Source organism: Lagenorhynchus albirostris, chromosome 1 (assembly GCF_949774975.1).
Source record: "Lagenorhynchus albirostris chromosome 1, mLagAlb1.1, whole genome shotgun sequence".
Lineage (NCBI taxonomy): Eukaryota > Metazoa > Chordata > Mammalia > Artiodactyla > Delphinidae > Lagenorhynchus > Lagenorhynchus albirostris.
The window spans coordinates 178,189,088-178,203,384 of NC_083095.1; the positions used below are offsets into that span (position 1 = coordinate 178,189,088).

The 14,297-nt window shown below is 40.2% G+C and overlaps 1 protein-coding gene across 1 annotated transcript in view; it reads right to left on the reverse strand.

Annotated features, from left to right (window-relative positions):
• NEBL (nebulette) overlaps positions 1–14,297 on the reverse strand; it is a 109,231-nt gene that overhangs the window by 31,641 nt on the left and 63,293 nt on the right. The window contains exons 17-22 of the mRNA XM_060164890.1: positions 12,285–12,389; positions 10,568–10,660; positions 6,760–6,852; positions 3,793–3,885; positions 2,420–2,512; positions 1,024–1,116 (exon numbers count right to left, since the gene is read on the reverse strand). Of these exons, the coding sequence (XP_060020873.1) occupies positions 1,024–1,116; positions 2,420–2,512; positions 3,793–3,885; positions 6,760–6,852; positions 10,568–10,660; positions 12,285–12,389 (570 nt within the window). The remainder of the gene's footprint in view (positions 1–1,023; positions 1,117–2,419; positions 2,513–3,792; positions 3,886–6,759; positions 6,853–10,567; positions 10,661–12,284; positions 12,390–14,297) is intronic.

Below are 14,297 nucleotides of genomic sequence, written 5' to 3' on the forward strand. Positions count from 1 at the left end.
TCTCTACCAACTGAAAACAAATGTGTGAGTGCCCAACATCCACTAACAATGTGTCAGTAAAAGTGGTTATCACACTTAAACAGGGAAAATCCAAAGCTAAATGGAAGCGAAATTTATTTTTCCATTTCTCTATTTCCCCATTTCCCACCATAACACTGAAAGAATGCATAGGGAACATCCCTCTATTTCCTTTTATTTGCCCACTGCAGACGACAAGAATCAATAAGTAACAAATTTAGGTTCCCTCTAAGCAGCCACCACTTCAAGGCAGTTTATGTTGAATACAATCAGCATCTCTGGACAGAAATACCACTAGAGAGCTGTGTACTGTAAAGCCTAAATGCTGATTCCTAGGCATAAAGCTCTTTTTGACATCTGACCATCAGCACACTGCTATTTGCGAAGCTGATTATGTATAAGATTAGGATACCAATTATTGCAGACCCGAGGGCATATGTGCATTCAGAACGGAAGCCCTGGTATTTCCTAAGAGAAAGCACACTCCCCGAATAAGACACCGATGTGCACCAGGGGAGTTTAATGAGTAACTGAATTCTGTGTTAAATATATTTAAAGATTTTTTTCCCCTCTAAATCCTTACTTTGGAGTAATGAGTCATTTCTTATTTTGTTTTGCAGAGAGGATTTAACAATCCACATTCAATGGAATACATCTGTAAAATAACAATTGTTTAACTTACACACCAAAGACTTTACTACTTTCAAAGACACTGGCTAAAATAACATGAATCATTGTTTAAATGAACATAATACAGTTTAAAACAAGACTTTAAATGTAAGTGTTGGTCACATCTGGAAATATCAACAAAGAGTTGCAGGATAATATAAAGTTAGACAGTGGCAGCTTTTGGAAGTCATCTGAAATAATACATGGACTTATTGCATATATTACAAAGGTTTCTTGGAAATCGATTTTATTTTCACAAGGAGGAAACAGGTTTGCAAGTAAATAATACAAAGGACATGTCCTCTGCGATAGCCCCAAGTGAATAAAACAACTTGCCGAACTAATATTTTCTTGATTCTTCTTTACTCTTTCCATTTCAGGAGTTATACTTAAAGCCGTAGCTCTTCCAGGCTGACCTTTATAATAAACCTGTCATTTCAGAAAACAAAAAGCAGAGCACTGTGAATCAATTCACCTAAATAAGAGTCTCATTGTACTTATTTTAAAGAGCTGGCCAAGGAAAGGAAGCTATGAAAAAAAAAAGGATGCTATCAGAGGTTTAGTCATATTTAAAATGCTTGCATCTTAAATCATTCTATTTTAATTCATCCCATAGCAGTGAATCACTGTGAATGAAATCACTATTAATGTACTCATTATATGGGCATACCTTCTGTAAAGCTGTAATAAGCATTTTAACACAAAGGAGTATGATATGAAAAGTCTTCATGAATGTTACTTTAAGGTACTCTTACCTATATAGAATGCTGCTATACTGTTATGGCTTTAGTAATTAACTGTGGCAGAACTTCTGCCAGGATGCCTAAGTAGTAACCAGAGTCATCCATGAGGCCAGCATTCTTCCCACTGCTCCATCCCTCCTTCTCCAGAATCATGTTCCCTTTTGAGAGTAACAGAGTTACATCAACTGTGACTCTGAATATATTGGGAAAAAGTGAGCATCTACTTCTCCAAAATATAGTTGTCAGGGAAAGTGCCAAACAGGGAACTGCCTTTCCTTTGTAATCTGGTCAAAAGGACTTTAAAGGCTTGAAGAATAAAAGATTTCTTTGAATCTAATAGATCTCCAAATTTCCTCTTCCAAAGAACCCAATTTATATGTTAATGACTGCAAAAAAGGATTCTCTCAGTGAACTGCATCCACGGATTACATAAAAGAAAGGAGTCAGAGCAGGACAGGAGTTGGTGTCTGAGTAAACACTGACAGCCCCTCAACAAGTGCCCCCCGAATGGACCTGTCCCATGTGACCTATTCAGCCAGGCACACTTTATAATTTTCCCCCAGCATCACCCAAAAATAAAGTGACAACAGCTGGGAGTGGGAGTCAGGGCCGGAAAGGCTACAGAACGAGAATATGTATATATATGTAGGAAAGGGACTGGGAAAGCGTATTTGTAGGGCCAAGATACCCGAAGCTGCCACTGTAAGCCTTTGGGGCACCACAGAAACCACAAGCATGAAGGAAGACCAGAAAGGAGGGATGCACAGTGTCCTGCAAACAAAAATCACACTGTAGTCCCTGGGAACTCTAGCAGGGAATGCCTGGCTGGACCCACAATACCTAAGACCTTGAAACCTTTCCAATAAATTGGCAGTCAATTGAGAGCAGAGTATCAACTCCAGGTCATGAAAACTTTGTAAACACGACCCCTTCACTGACATGTTGACAATATGTTTGCTCTTGTAAGAAAAAAGTTACTAAGATCACACATTGCTGAGGTTCTTCTGGTTTTCTTTAACCCTCTTCAGCTCTGGTGGATCAGAAATTGCCGTTGCCTGTTTAATCTCTCCTCTGTATTTTACCTATGGAGGAGAAATAAGACTTTTAACAAACAGTAGAATGGTCTCCACCCAAATAGCAACAGAGGATGAGCCTCAAGATTAACCCTAATTTTTAAACATGTTTTTCCACAGTAGACACGTGTCAACCTTTCAGTTCAAATGCACCTGGATTCTGATTCTTCTAACTTAGCAAGCATGAAGTGTTGTTGTGCTTCTTAAAAATGATTTTTTTAAATAAATATATTGCTGTTCAATACCAAAACTAATTGCAAACGCCACAACTAAATGTAATGGAAATATAAGGGGAAAACACTGTAATGAAATCATTACAAGAGAACTATAGTGAAGTAGCCACGGCAGCCTGGGAAGCTGGCTTTACTCCCATTCTGACCCTGGAGCCTCCACCTTCAAAAGGAGCTGCAGATTCCTCACTCCTACCATCATCAGGGATCTTGTAAGGATGAAGCAGTCATCAACCTGAACTCACTCTTAAATTTTAAAGTCTCTCAAAATTACCCGTTTTAGAAGAAGGTTACTGTTTATAATGGTAAAAGTTCCATAAAAGGGTGAAAGAATGGGAAAAATAACTATTGGGGGACACATCTGAAAGAGATTTCTGAATTCAGGGAGGCCTGGGTTCAAACCCCAGCCCTGCTGTCACAAACCGTGGGTTCCCAGCGTGTTCTCTAACTCCTCAAGCCTTAGTTTCGCACACCTACAAACCAGGAGAGTAAATCGCGCCAACCTCATGGATTTACATAAAGCATTTAGCACAGGGTCCACATTAGAGGAACCTCATGATTGCTAACTACCATTCCTTTATTAGCAATAGATTGCTGACTGATTGGATAATGTTTTCTGTTTTATTTATAAGGTTCCCTGCCCTGACATTATGTCTTAGAACCCCAGTCAAGCCAGGTCTTCTTTTGCCTTATGCCAATAGACAATCTGTTTTCTCAGATTGACAACAGACCCATGATACTATTCTTTAAATCTGCGTGTAGTTTTAGAGATTTACCAACTATGAGGTCTTATCCATCTTTGTGTACCAGTGACCGGGATAATGCCTGGCACGTTGCCTAATGAAGATTTCTTGAATAAACAAGCAGGACTGAAGGACAGCAAGACAGTCCCCAACTTTCTGGACTCACACGAGAGGTCTACTGTCCCAGCCACTCAATATGTGACTGTGGAGAAGAAGCGGCCAAGATGTAGAGGGTCTAATGCTTTTCAGAAGGCGTTGTAAAGAATAAAAATATATACTGTTCGGTAAAATATAAGAAGAAACAGAAACAACTTGCCGTGCTCAGCTGCTCCTGGTTTTTCCTCACTCTCTCTATCTCTGGCGTCGTGCTCACTGGAGTTGCTGTGTAACATTGCTCTTTGTACCGGAGCTGAGAGACAAGCGCAAAACAGTGTGGGATTATGGGAAGCAAGTGTGAGCTAGCACGCTGCAACTGACTAAAAGAAACGTTACACAGTGACAGAGCATTCATTAGCTAAAATCTTCATTAGGATTTTAGAGTGAAATATGCTTTGCTAAAAGACTTCATCATCACAGTGATCCCAGATCTAAGCTTTTTCTTGCCCAAATGTTTTGAATTCTACCTTGGGTTGTTATTCTGCAAACCGCATAATTTAGTGGTGGCCTCTCTCAGTTCGATCTTATCGGCAATGATAAATGATCCCTTCTGTGAGCTTACAGCACTAAAGCACCATTACCAAATGACCGTTTTATATTTAAAAATTAAAATTCTGCACTCTTATCATTAGAAACGAGGGTTATGCCAGTCCTATGCCTGCACCTCACTGAGTGGCTGTCACTATGTAAAGAAACCCTGAACCTCAAAGTTTCTTCCTCTACCAAGTTCCAACATTAGAAGCCCATGCTCTGGCTAGCATTACGGAGATATTTCTGACTGACTGCATAGAGGTGCGCTTTCTTAGCTGGGGGATCAGACCCAACGTTTGTGGTCAGCTTTCTTGGCAATTCCACAACACCCCGGGAAATAAATGAGGATCCAACACAGACAGATAGAATGACATGTCCATCAAATGAATTTTTGACAGGTAAAAGGAAAACTAGAGGTTAAAAAATCCCATTATAAGGAACTCCACGGGGACAGTCTTAATGATTTTTTGGAGTTTAAATTTAGTGTTAGAGAATTTTTTTTTTTTTTGTAAGACATCACAAGGCCTACAGGGCCTGCAGATAAAATGGACTTGAGATGTACACCCTCAGCAGTGCATGTGCAAGTGAACAGATATTTGATAAGCCTGGAAAATAAATGAGAAAGGGTCAGGTCCCTGCCAGTGTGATTTCTTTCTCTGTGCCGTGGTATGCAGTTTGAGAGTTTAGGCAGATTCTGTGTCGGATAACTGCCTGAAGTGAGGAAAGGTCCAGTGTAATCTCTATTGATGGCAGGATACAAAGAAAGATTACTCTGGGCTGAGTTCAGAGGAGAAAAAATTGTTGAACAGCATTACTGATGTTGAGAAACTGTTGTAGCCCATTTCTAGTGGATATAAGTTTGGGGACATAAATTTGATATGGAGACTCTTTATGGATTGCATTCATCCACTCACAAACATGCTGAGTCTTTACAGGCAATATCTCACTTAATATTCTAGTCTCTGTTTTATAGATGAGGAAACTGAGGCTTGGAGAGGGGTTGGTAGCTTATGAAGGTTATACAGCAGGTAGGGCCTGAAGCTGGGATCAAACCAACAGTCCAGGGCCCACATTCTTCTCCACTACTCCAGTGTTATCCAAACTTCCACCATGTACACACCACTTCCCATATGACATGCCAGATATCACCTGTGCTGTGATTTATAGTATTTTCTTATTAAATTAACTCATTATTATTTTCAAATAGTTATTTTAAGGGAGTGTTATGTTTCTGTGATAAATTGAAAACTAGTAACCCTTCTTTTAGAAAAAGGGACACATTATGACAATCTCTAGGCCATACTGAGTGAAGTAAGTCAGACAGAGAAAGACAAATATCATATGATATCGCTTATATGTGGAATCTAAAAAAATGGTACAAATGAACCTATTTACAAAACAGAAATAGAGTCAGAGATGTAGAAAACAAACTTATGGTTACCAAAGGGGAAATGGGGGGAGGGATAAATAGGGAGATTGGGATTGACATATACACACTACTCTATATAGAATAGATACCTAATAAGAACCTACTGTATAGCACAGGGAACTCTACTCAATACTCTGTAATGACCTATATGGGAACAGAATCTAAACAAGAATCTTTTTAGATATGCATATCTATACATATGCATGCATATCTATACATGCATATATAGATATGCATATATGTATATACATATCTATACACAGATATGCATATATACATATGCATATATGCATATGTATAACTGATTCACTTTGCTGTACAGCAGAAACTAACACAACACTGTAAATCAACTATACTCCAATATAAAATAATTTTTTAAAAAAGGACACATTAAAACAAGTTAATCCCTAAGTCAAGGCCAGAGTGGCAGCAGCCACCGCGTGCCTCTGAATCACCATGTCGGGGCACTGGCACTGCCAACAGCCTCCTCATGGCCTGAATTATGATTTCTCTCTCCACCACCTTTCTCCTGCCATCTTCCGCCCCGAGTACCCATCACACTAAACCTTCCCCTCTTTGAACAGATCTTGGATCCTGAACACATTCAGTTGGCACTGCCAGGAGGGCCCTTTCTCACGAAATCCACCCCAAACTTTTATCAATTCCTCACGATCTAACTCAAATGTTACTCTTTCTCCAAGGGTTTTCCTCTCTCTCACTGACATAGCCTTCCTTCTCTGCATTTCCCCAGCACTTTGAAAACAGTATTATTACTTAATATTAAATGAGATATTGCACGTAAAGAACTCAAAAAGCGTAGTAAACACTCAGTAAATATTAATTATTGTTACAGCACTTAATGCACCATCTTTATTTACTGCCACAGCTGCTTCTCCTAGAGACCCTGAGAATACACACAGCCCCTAAGACCTTAACCTCATCTCTGAATGCCCCCAAGGACAAGAACAGAGTAGGCATTCAATACCATGTTCTTTAATAAGCAAATACACATGCTTGGTGTAATGCTACCCCAACATAAATATGTGTGAAATCTTATCTCCACCTTTCAGGAACTGGCCCTCCTACAATGGTATTCATCGTAGCGGTACTTCACCCGGACAAGTGTCATGCGCACAGAAAACAATACTTAAAGGAATATGATCACACATTGCTGATGTTCTTCTGGTTTTCTTTAACTCTCTTCAGCTCTGGTGGATCAGAAATGGCTGTTCCATGGTTCATCTCTTCCTTGTATTTTACCTGCATGATTTATTTTTGAAAATGTAAGTTTTATTCAACACAAGGCTTAAAAAATAGTTAAGAATTCTTCATTTGTAACTACTGCATGGTTTAATTTTTAATTCCAATATTAATTTTCCTTCAGTGGGAACACAAATTTTTATTTCATCTGGTGCTTTCAGGATTCCTTTATCCTGAAGTACAAAGAAACCCATATCCATTCCCCTATCCATCACTGAAGAGGTTTTTGTTTGTTTGTTTGTTTTGTTTTGTTTTTTTGCGGTACACGGACCTCTCACCGTTGTGGCCTCTCCCACTGCGGAGCACAGGCTCTGGACGCACAGGCCCAGCGGCCATGGCTCACGGGCCCAGCCGCTCCGCGGCATGTGGGATCTTCCCGGACCGGGGCACGAACCCGTGTCCCCTGCATCGTCAGGCGGACTCTCAACCACTGCGCCACCAGGGAAGCCCTGAAGAGGTTTTTTAATTAAAATAAGCATATATTGCTTGTGAAAATAAATTTTATCATCAGGCAGATGCACCAAAAACCTTGGAAATTATCTTAATATAATAACTTATTATTTTCTATTTGAAAAGCAGTTTCTATTTATTAACATGTTAATTGAAATTCACCATGTATTTAAAGGCAAAAGTCAAACTGAGTTAGCTACAAAGTCTTGGAAACACTGTGTATCTGACCGAGAGTACCCAAATGATCCAGAATAAGAAAAAAAAAAAGAAGAGAAAGGGGAAGGTGGAGGGAAATGCACTACAAACAGAGGCCACTGAGTGCTGATCGCTATAGATGGGCCAGTGGCAGAAAGTCAGGAAGTGTCTTCTATCCACACAATCATGTTATGTAAAGCCCGCCTATATCCCGGCATTTGCTTCAATCAAAAGCTCCTCGTTCAAGTCTATTTAGAGGAAGATCAACCAGACAAATGATAATGCCAACACACAGTTATGCCTGGGACAAGCTCTTTAAATTTACGAAATGATTAGTGATGCTATCATATCAGGTGGTATTTTAATATGTGTAAAATTCATGGAAGATTGGATTCGAGAAAAAGGACACACACATATATGTACGGAAACATGGGCTAGACTTAAGAGGCATATGTTGACATTTAGCCAAGACTTAAATCTACATAAAACATCTTTTAGAAATCATTTGGTAATGTTTAAAATGATTAAAGCTGAAATCCACACTGACAGTCATAAAGAAACGATACCTAAATATCTTTGCGATCATCTATATCTTAGCATCTGTACATTTAATGTGAGATATGAGTAACAACGTCAATATTAGGCCAGATCCAGAACAGTTAAACGGAGAGTACATTGAGACAGACTAGCTCTAACTAAGATTCAAAAGTAGTTCTTAACAGAGAAAGCTAATAGCCCAAAGACTTTTACTCTGGAGGTGGAAAATGTCGAGATCTTTAAATGTTAAAGAGTCCTACCTTGGTTTGACAGATCTAGCTAATCTTGAAAGGGCAACTTTCCATTTGAATACTAAGCAGGAGTTTAGGGCCCAACCTCATAGAGATACAGAACTACTATTGTTTGCTAGAAGGGGCAGTGGGATGCTGGGAGACGAAATGATAGACTGTACTACTTTCTGTGATTTTCCTCGGGTGAGAAGCTAAACATGATTAAAGATGAACATTTCTGTTTTTCATACGACTCCAACCAGTCATTTCACTGTAGGCAATAGAACTGCACAGTACAGAACGTTTATAACATTATATACACCAGTACACTGATGGGTACATTTCAAATACTATCATTTGGAAGTGAAGGAAACAACCGTTTTACATTTCTCAGCCAAACGAATTTCTCCACCAGACTCTAGCGTTGCCTGACACAGGCTCTCGCCGTGGCGGATCGGAATCCTCACCGTCAGGTCCTCCTCCTTATGCTTTCCTCAGGAGATAGCTCCATTCATGCTACAGGGATTTTCGTGCACAGCTTCATTCATGCTACAGGGATTTTCGTGCGCGGCTTCATTCATGCTACAGGGATTTTCGTGCGCGGCTTCATTCATGCTACAGGGATTTTCGTGCACGGCCTCGTTCATGCTACAGGGATTTTCGTGCACGGCCTCGTTCATGCTACAGGGATTTTCGTGCACGGCCTCGTTCATGCTACAGGGATTTTCGTGCACGGCCTCGTTCATGCTACAGGGATTTTCGTGCACAGCCTCGTTCATGCTACAGGGATTTTCGTGCACAGCTTCATTCATGCTACAGGGGTTTTAGTGCACTAGGATTCTGCAGATTTTTTGTAAGTTCATTTTGAAGTCTGTTTACCACAGCATTACCTTGCCTCTCCTACTCTGTCTCCACAAATGCCAGTGCACACATTCTAAGATGCCAGGTAACCGTCAGAGTTCCTGACAGAGGAGTTTAATCAAGGCAGTTCTACTTGGATGACTTCAAGAAAACTCTGCCTCTAAGGGTGAAGGTGAAGAGAAAGGTCAGGCAAGGGCAAGCGAGGAAAGAACCCTACTGAGTTCCTCAGCAAGAAGCTAAATACAGTAGGCCCTTCACTTCCTCAGTGTGAAACCGTGGATATGGAGAGCCAGCAGTAAGGCAGTTGAGCATCTGCAGATTTTGGTATGAATGTGTATAAGTGTGTGTGAGTGTGGGTTGGTGGGGCTCCTGGAACCAACGCCCATGGATACCAAGGAATGACTGTATAACAACTATTACCAAATATGCCTATTGGTAAGGATAGCAATTATCCATTGTAAATGTCAAGCACTGAATGAAGAAGTTTTTAATCCATAACATTAAACACCTCCTCTACCCTTCCACCAAGCTCAAAGGGAACTGGGGGTGGGGAAGCAGGTAATTTATTTTACAAAATTATAGTGAAGGTGTGTGCTTTCCTTTGCTGGAAATTGGAAGAAGCAGAAGGCGAATGGGGCCTCTTTGAAACCTTCTCTTAAGCCACCAAATGAATGTTCTAGGGCCTTTAATCATTCTGTCAGGGTAAAATTTCTTTCCTCCAAGTTGTGGAAAGGTATTGAAATGTATCCTTTCTCTGAAAAATTTAATACACTTAAAATTCTGTTCAAAAGGGTGAAATCTAATCCTAGATTTCATTACTGTACTATTAAAGTGATCTATCTCTTATGCCCTATGATATATCAAGATGAAATACTGCTTTAGGTTCAAGGGGAACAAGGCTACAGTTTCCTTCTGAAAGTTAGACCTTTGATATTTGATGAAATAGTGCTTCAACAAAGTGAAGAAAAAAAGGCAGCCAGTTTAGTAAAGAACCAAAAACATTTATCTAGCTTATGTTTGCTTTTGGAAAGGATGATTAATGCTATAGAGAACTGGGGGCTTCCATGGTAGCGCAGTGGTTAAGAATCTGCCTGCCAATGCAAGGGACACGGGTTCGAGCCCTGGTCCGGGAAGATCCCACATGCCGCGGAGCAACTAAGCCCGTGCGCCACAACTACTGAAGCCTGCACTCAAGAGCCTGCAAGCACAACTACTGAGCTCACATGCCACAACTACTGAAGCCTGCGCACCTAGAGCCCATGCTCCGCAACAAGAGGAGCCACTGCGATGAGAAGCCACCGCAGTGAGAAGCCCGTGCACCGCATTGAAGAGTAGCCCCTGCTCACCGCAGTGTAGAGAAAGCCCGCGCACAGCAACAATGACCCAATACAGCCAAAAGTAAAAATAAATTTATATTTAAAAAAATGCTATAGAGAACTTACTGAACTAATATTCTGCTGATTTTTCTTCACTCGTTCAATCTCTGGAGTATCTTTTACTGCTGTGCCAGCTCCTACTTCTTTCTTATAAAGTACCTTGATTATAAGAGAAGGAAAAGAATAACTATAAGCTTATCAGAGTTCAAGTCCTAGAGATCTGATTCTTGAAGAAGAAAATTTCTCAGATTTTAAAGTAATGTGAATACAGCTTCTATTTATGAGAACCAATGTCACGGTAATCAATTAAATAATCCATTATGAGAATAAATGCAAAACTTTGGTTTTGTATTCCACAATATTACAGTAAACCTCTACTACCTGTTCTAGGGTATGCTTGGTAACTTACAAGGCCTGATCTGAGAATATAAATCGGCAAACTAGAGTTTCCTTCTCAAATACAAATACATATCACATGTGTATTTGAGAAAAATCAAAGGACATATTAAAAAAGCTCACTAAGCAGTTATCATTTAATTCAAAACCAGCATGAAGTTTTAAGCAACTGCTATTCTCCAAATGCGAGCAAAGATGCTCTCGTTCTCTTCAAAGAAAACATTAGCTCTATCTTCAACATCAACACTAAGTCAGCCTATTTTCCTTATCTTTCCACCTATTCCTTAGACCTTCCCATCCTTACCAATACCCACCCCTTTCAAACACAAAGCAAAAGAAAAAACAAAGTGTCCTACAGAAAAATCCCTACCAATACCCACCCCTTTCAAACACAAAGCAAAAGAAAAAACAAAGTGTCCTACAGAAGAATAGAATAATTATAAGGAAGTCATACGAGGACAGAACTACTCCCTCTCTTGATATTTGTTAACCCGCGGGTCCCGTGAGTGTGTGTGAGTCGGGGTGGGGAGAGGGGGGCCCTGGAACCACCAGGACCAGTGGGGGTCAGGAGAGCAGGACATGAGAGATGTTCCCCTGCAAAAGCTAGAAATTTGGGAGACCGTGGAATCACAGGAGGTAAGAGCCACACTGCCCTTCTCCCTCATCGACTCCTCCAGCAAGATTTCTCCATTTCTCAGCACCGCCTGCCTGTGAAGACCCTAAAGGTACCTGAGCAGCACACCTGGAGGGTTAAGAGCTTGCCAATTTACTAGAAGCAGAAAATATTCCAGAAATCTTCAGAAATAATAGAATTTATATTTTTAATAACACATTTGCGTAACTACTAAATGAGTTCATTCTACATTAAAATATTAGCTGTACCATCAATTTTTATTTTAGAATTCAAGTTTATATAGCCCTTAAATAGAAGCCCAGTATCTTAGTGAATGGTGCTGACAAAATTCCTATGCCTCAGAACAAAAATATGAAAGTTTAGGAACTGGTTACAAACTGCTAAACCCCTAAGTATATTATCAATGTAAATAATCAATGACCAGGAAGGAAATCACTGCATATGACTATTTTCATCTTCAAAGTAAAATCTGTGTGGAAGATTAAGCTCTCTTTCTTGAGTGAAATTTTAAAATTCAGTTAAAAATAGCGGTTGCTTGTACCAAAGAAGGAAATATGAATTTGTAATTCTACAACAATCATGATAAATTATAAGTTGTAAGAACATTTGGTATTATTATTTTAAAGAAGGAAAGATATACATTTGACAGAAAATTCTAGCAATGCAGCCAAAAATCAGACAATGAGGGAAAAAGGCCCTCCTTACAAAACATAATTTCAAGGTGGCAACTGAAAAGAAATAATGACTACTCACCGCACTAATGTTTTGTTGAGTTGTCTTAATTCTCTGGATTTCAGGAGTATCTGCCACAGTAGAATAGCTAGAAAGCATCTTCTCTGCCTCATCTTTATACTTTTTCTAAAATTATAAACCGTGAACGTGAATCTGAAACTCTGTGTGCGCATGTACAAGAGAGACAGAGACAAAGAAAATGGCACTACTTTTTCCAACTCTATTATATACCACCTGGCTCTAAATTATATCTTAGGATTCAAAGCAGTTGTTGATGTGCTTATGCCATAGTAAACATAAAAGCATATGCAAACAGAGTAGGCAAACAGTCTAGGAAATCACATTCACCTCCACTCAGGCAATGCCTCCCAACCTAGACTATTCAAACGCCCTGGGAGGGCTTGACCTTAATAGCATTCCAAAGCCTAGAACCTACTCTCTCAGGAGCAGTCCCAGTTCCTGTTCAAAGTAGCCCTTAGAACTCCTACCAGTAACCTGACTCTCTTTGCTTACTTGTTTTCATGCTTCTGGATTTATGCTTTGCTTCCTACTTCAGATAAAGATACATTTGATTACGAGAAAGGTACTAGTATTTTGTAGTGGAGACTGAAATCTCAATTTTCTTTCTACTAAATGTACTCTGAGGGCTTCCCTGGTGGCGCAGTGGTGGAGAATCTGCCTGCTAATGCAGGGGACACGGGTTCATGCCCTGGTCTGGGAGGATCCCACATGCCGCGGAGCAACTAGGCCCGTGAGCCACAACTACTGAGCCTGCGCGTCTGGAGCCTGTGCTCTGCAACAAGAGAGGCTGCGATAGTGAGAGGCCCGCGCACCGCGATGAAGAGTGGCCCCCGCTTGCCACAACTAGAGAAAGCCCTCACACAGAAACGAAGACCCAACATAGCAAAAATAAATAAATTAATTAATAAACTCCTACCCCCAACATCTTAAAAAAAAAAAAATGTACTCTGAGCTCTGATACATCCTGGGCAATACCTTCTACTAGTGCCAGCATTTACACAGTATTAGGTATTGTCCTAAATACTTAACACACATTAACTCATTTAATTAACCCCACAAGCAGATACTGTTATTATCCACTCTTACAGATGGGGAAATGTAGGGATTAGCTAAGAAGTGTCAGAACCAGGATTTAAACCCAGGCGCTCTGGCTCCAAAGTCAGGGAAGGTAACTGCATGGCATACGGATGCTTGTTAGGAAAGGTAATTCCTGTTCATGTTGAAATGCACCACAGCATCATTACACTGTTTTAAGTATTCCATTGTATCCCAAATAACTAAAATTCCTGAAATCAGATGTACCCTCATCATACTCAAAAAATCAACACTGTTAAGTTAAAGCAGGAATTCCAACAGCTCAGGCATCACTTCCTATGGGAAGCTTTTACTCTTTTTTTTTTTTTTTTTTTGCGGTACGCGGGCCTCTCACTGTTGTGGCCTCTCCCGTTGCGGAGCACAGGCTCCGGACGCGCAGGCTCAGCGGCCATGGCTCACGGGCCCAGCCGCTCTGCGGCACATGGGATCCTCCCGGACCAGGGCACGAACCCGCGTCCCCTGCGTTGGCAGGCGGACTCTCAACCACTGCGCCACCAGGGAAGCCCAGTATTGGATCCTTGAGTGACAAGCCACCGAAGCTGAGTCCTGTAACACTCTCATTTCGAACCAGTGAATGTTTAGACTCTTTGCTCATGTCAACCAGAATTTTGGTCAAATTTGGTCAAATTCAGTTAAAAATTATTTCAACACAAACCCCATTAACCAAATTCAATTCCTTCATCATTTTTCTTTAACCATTTTATTTTTTTCATTCCCTTTACTATTTTTCCATTAGGATTCATTCTTTTTGTAACAAATTTTATAACAAAGAAATTATTCACTAATGAATATTTTTGCCCAAATCAGATTTTATCTGATTAACTTTCTTCTTCCAATAAACTTTCTTATTTCTCTCACATCCAGTTTTCTAGAGGATATGTTACAGGTATACCTGGAAAATTAAATTTTATCAAGAAA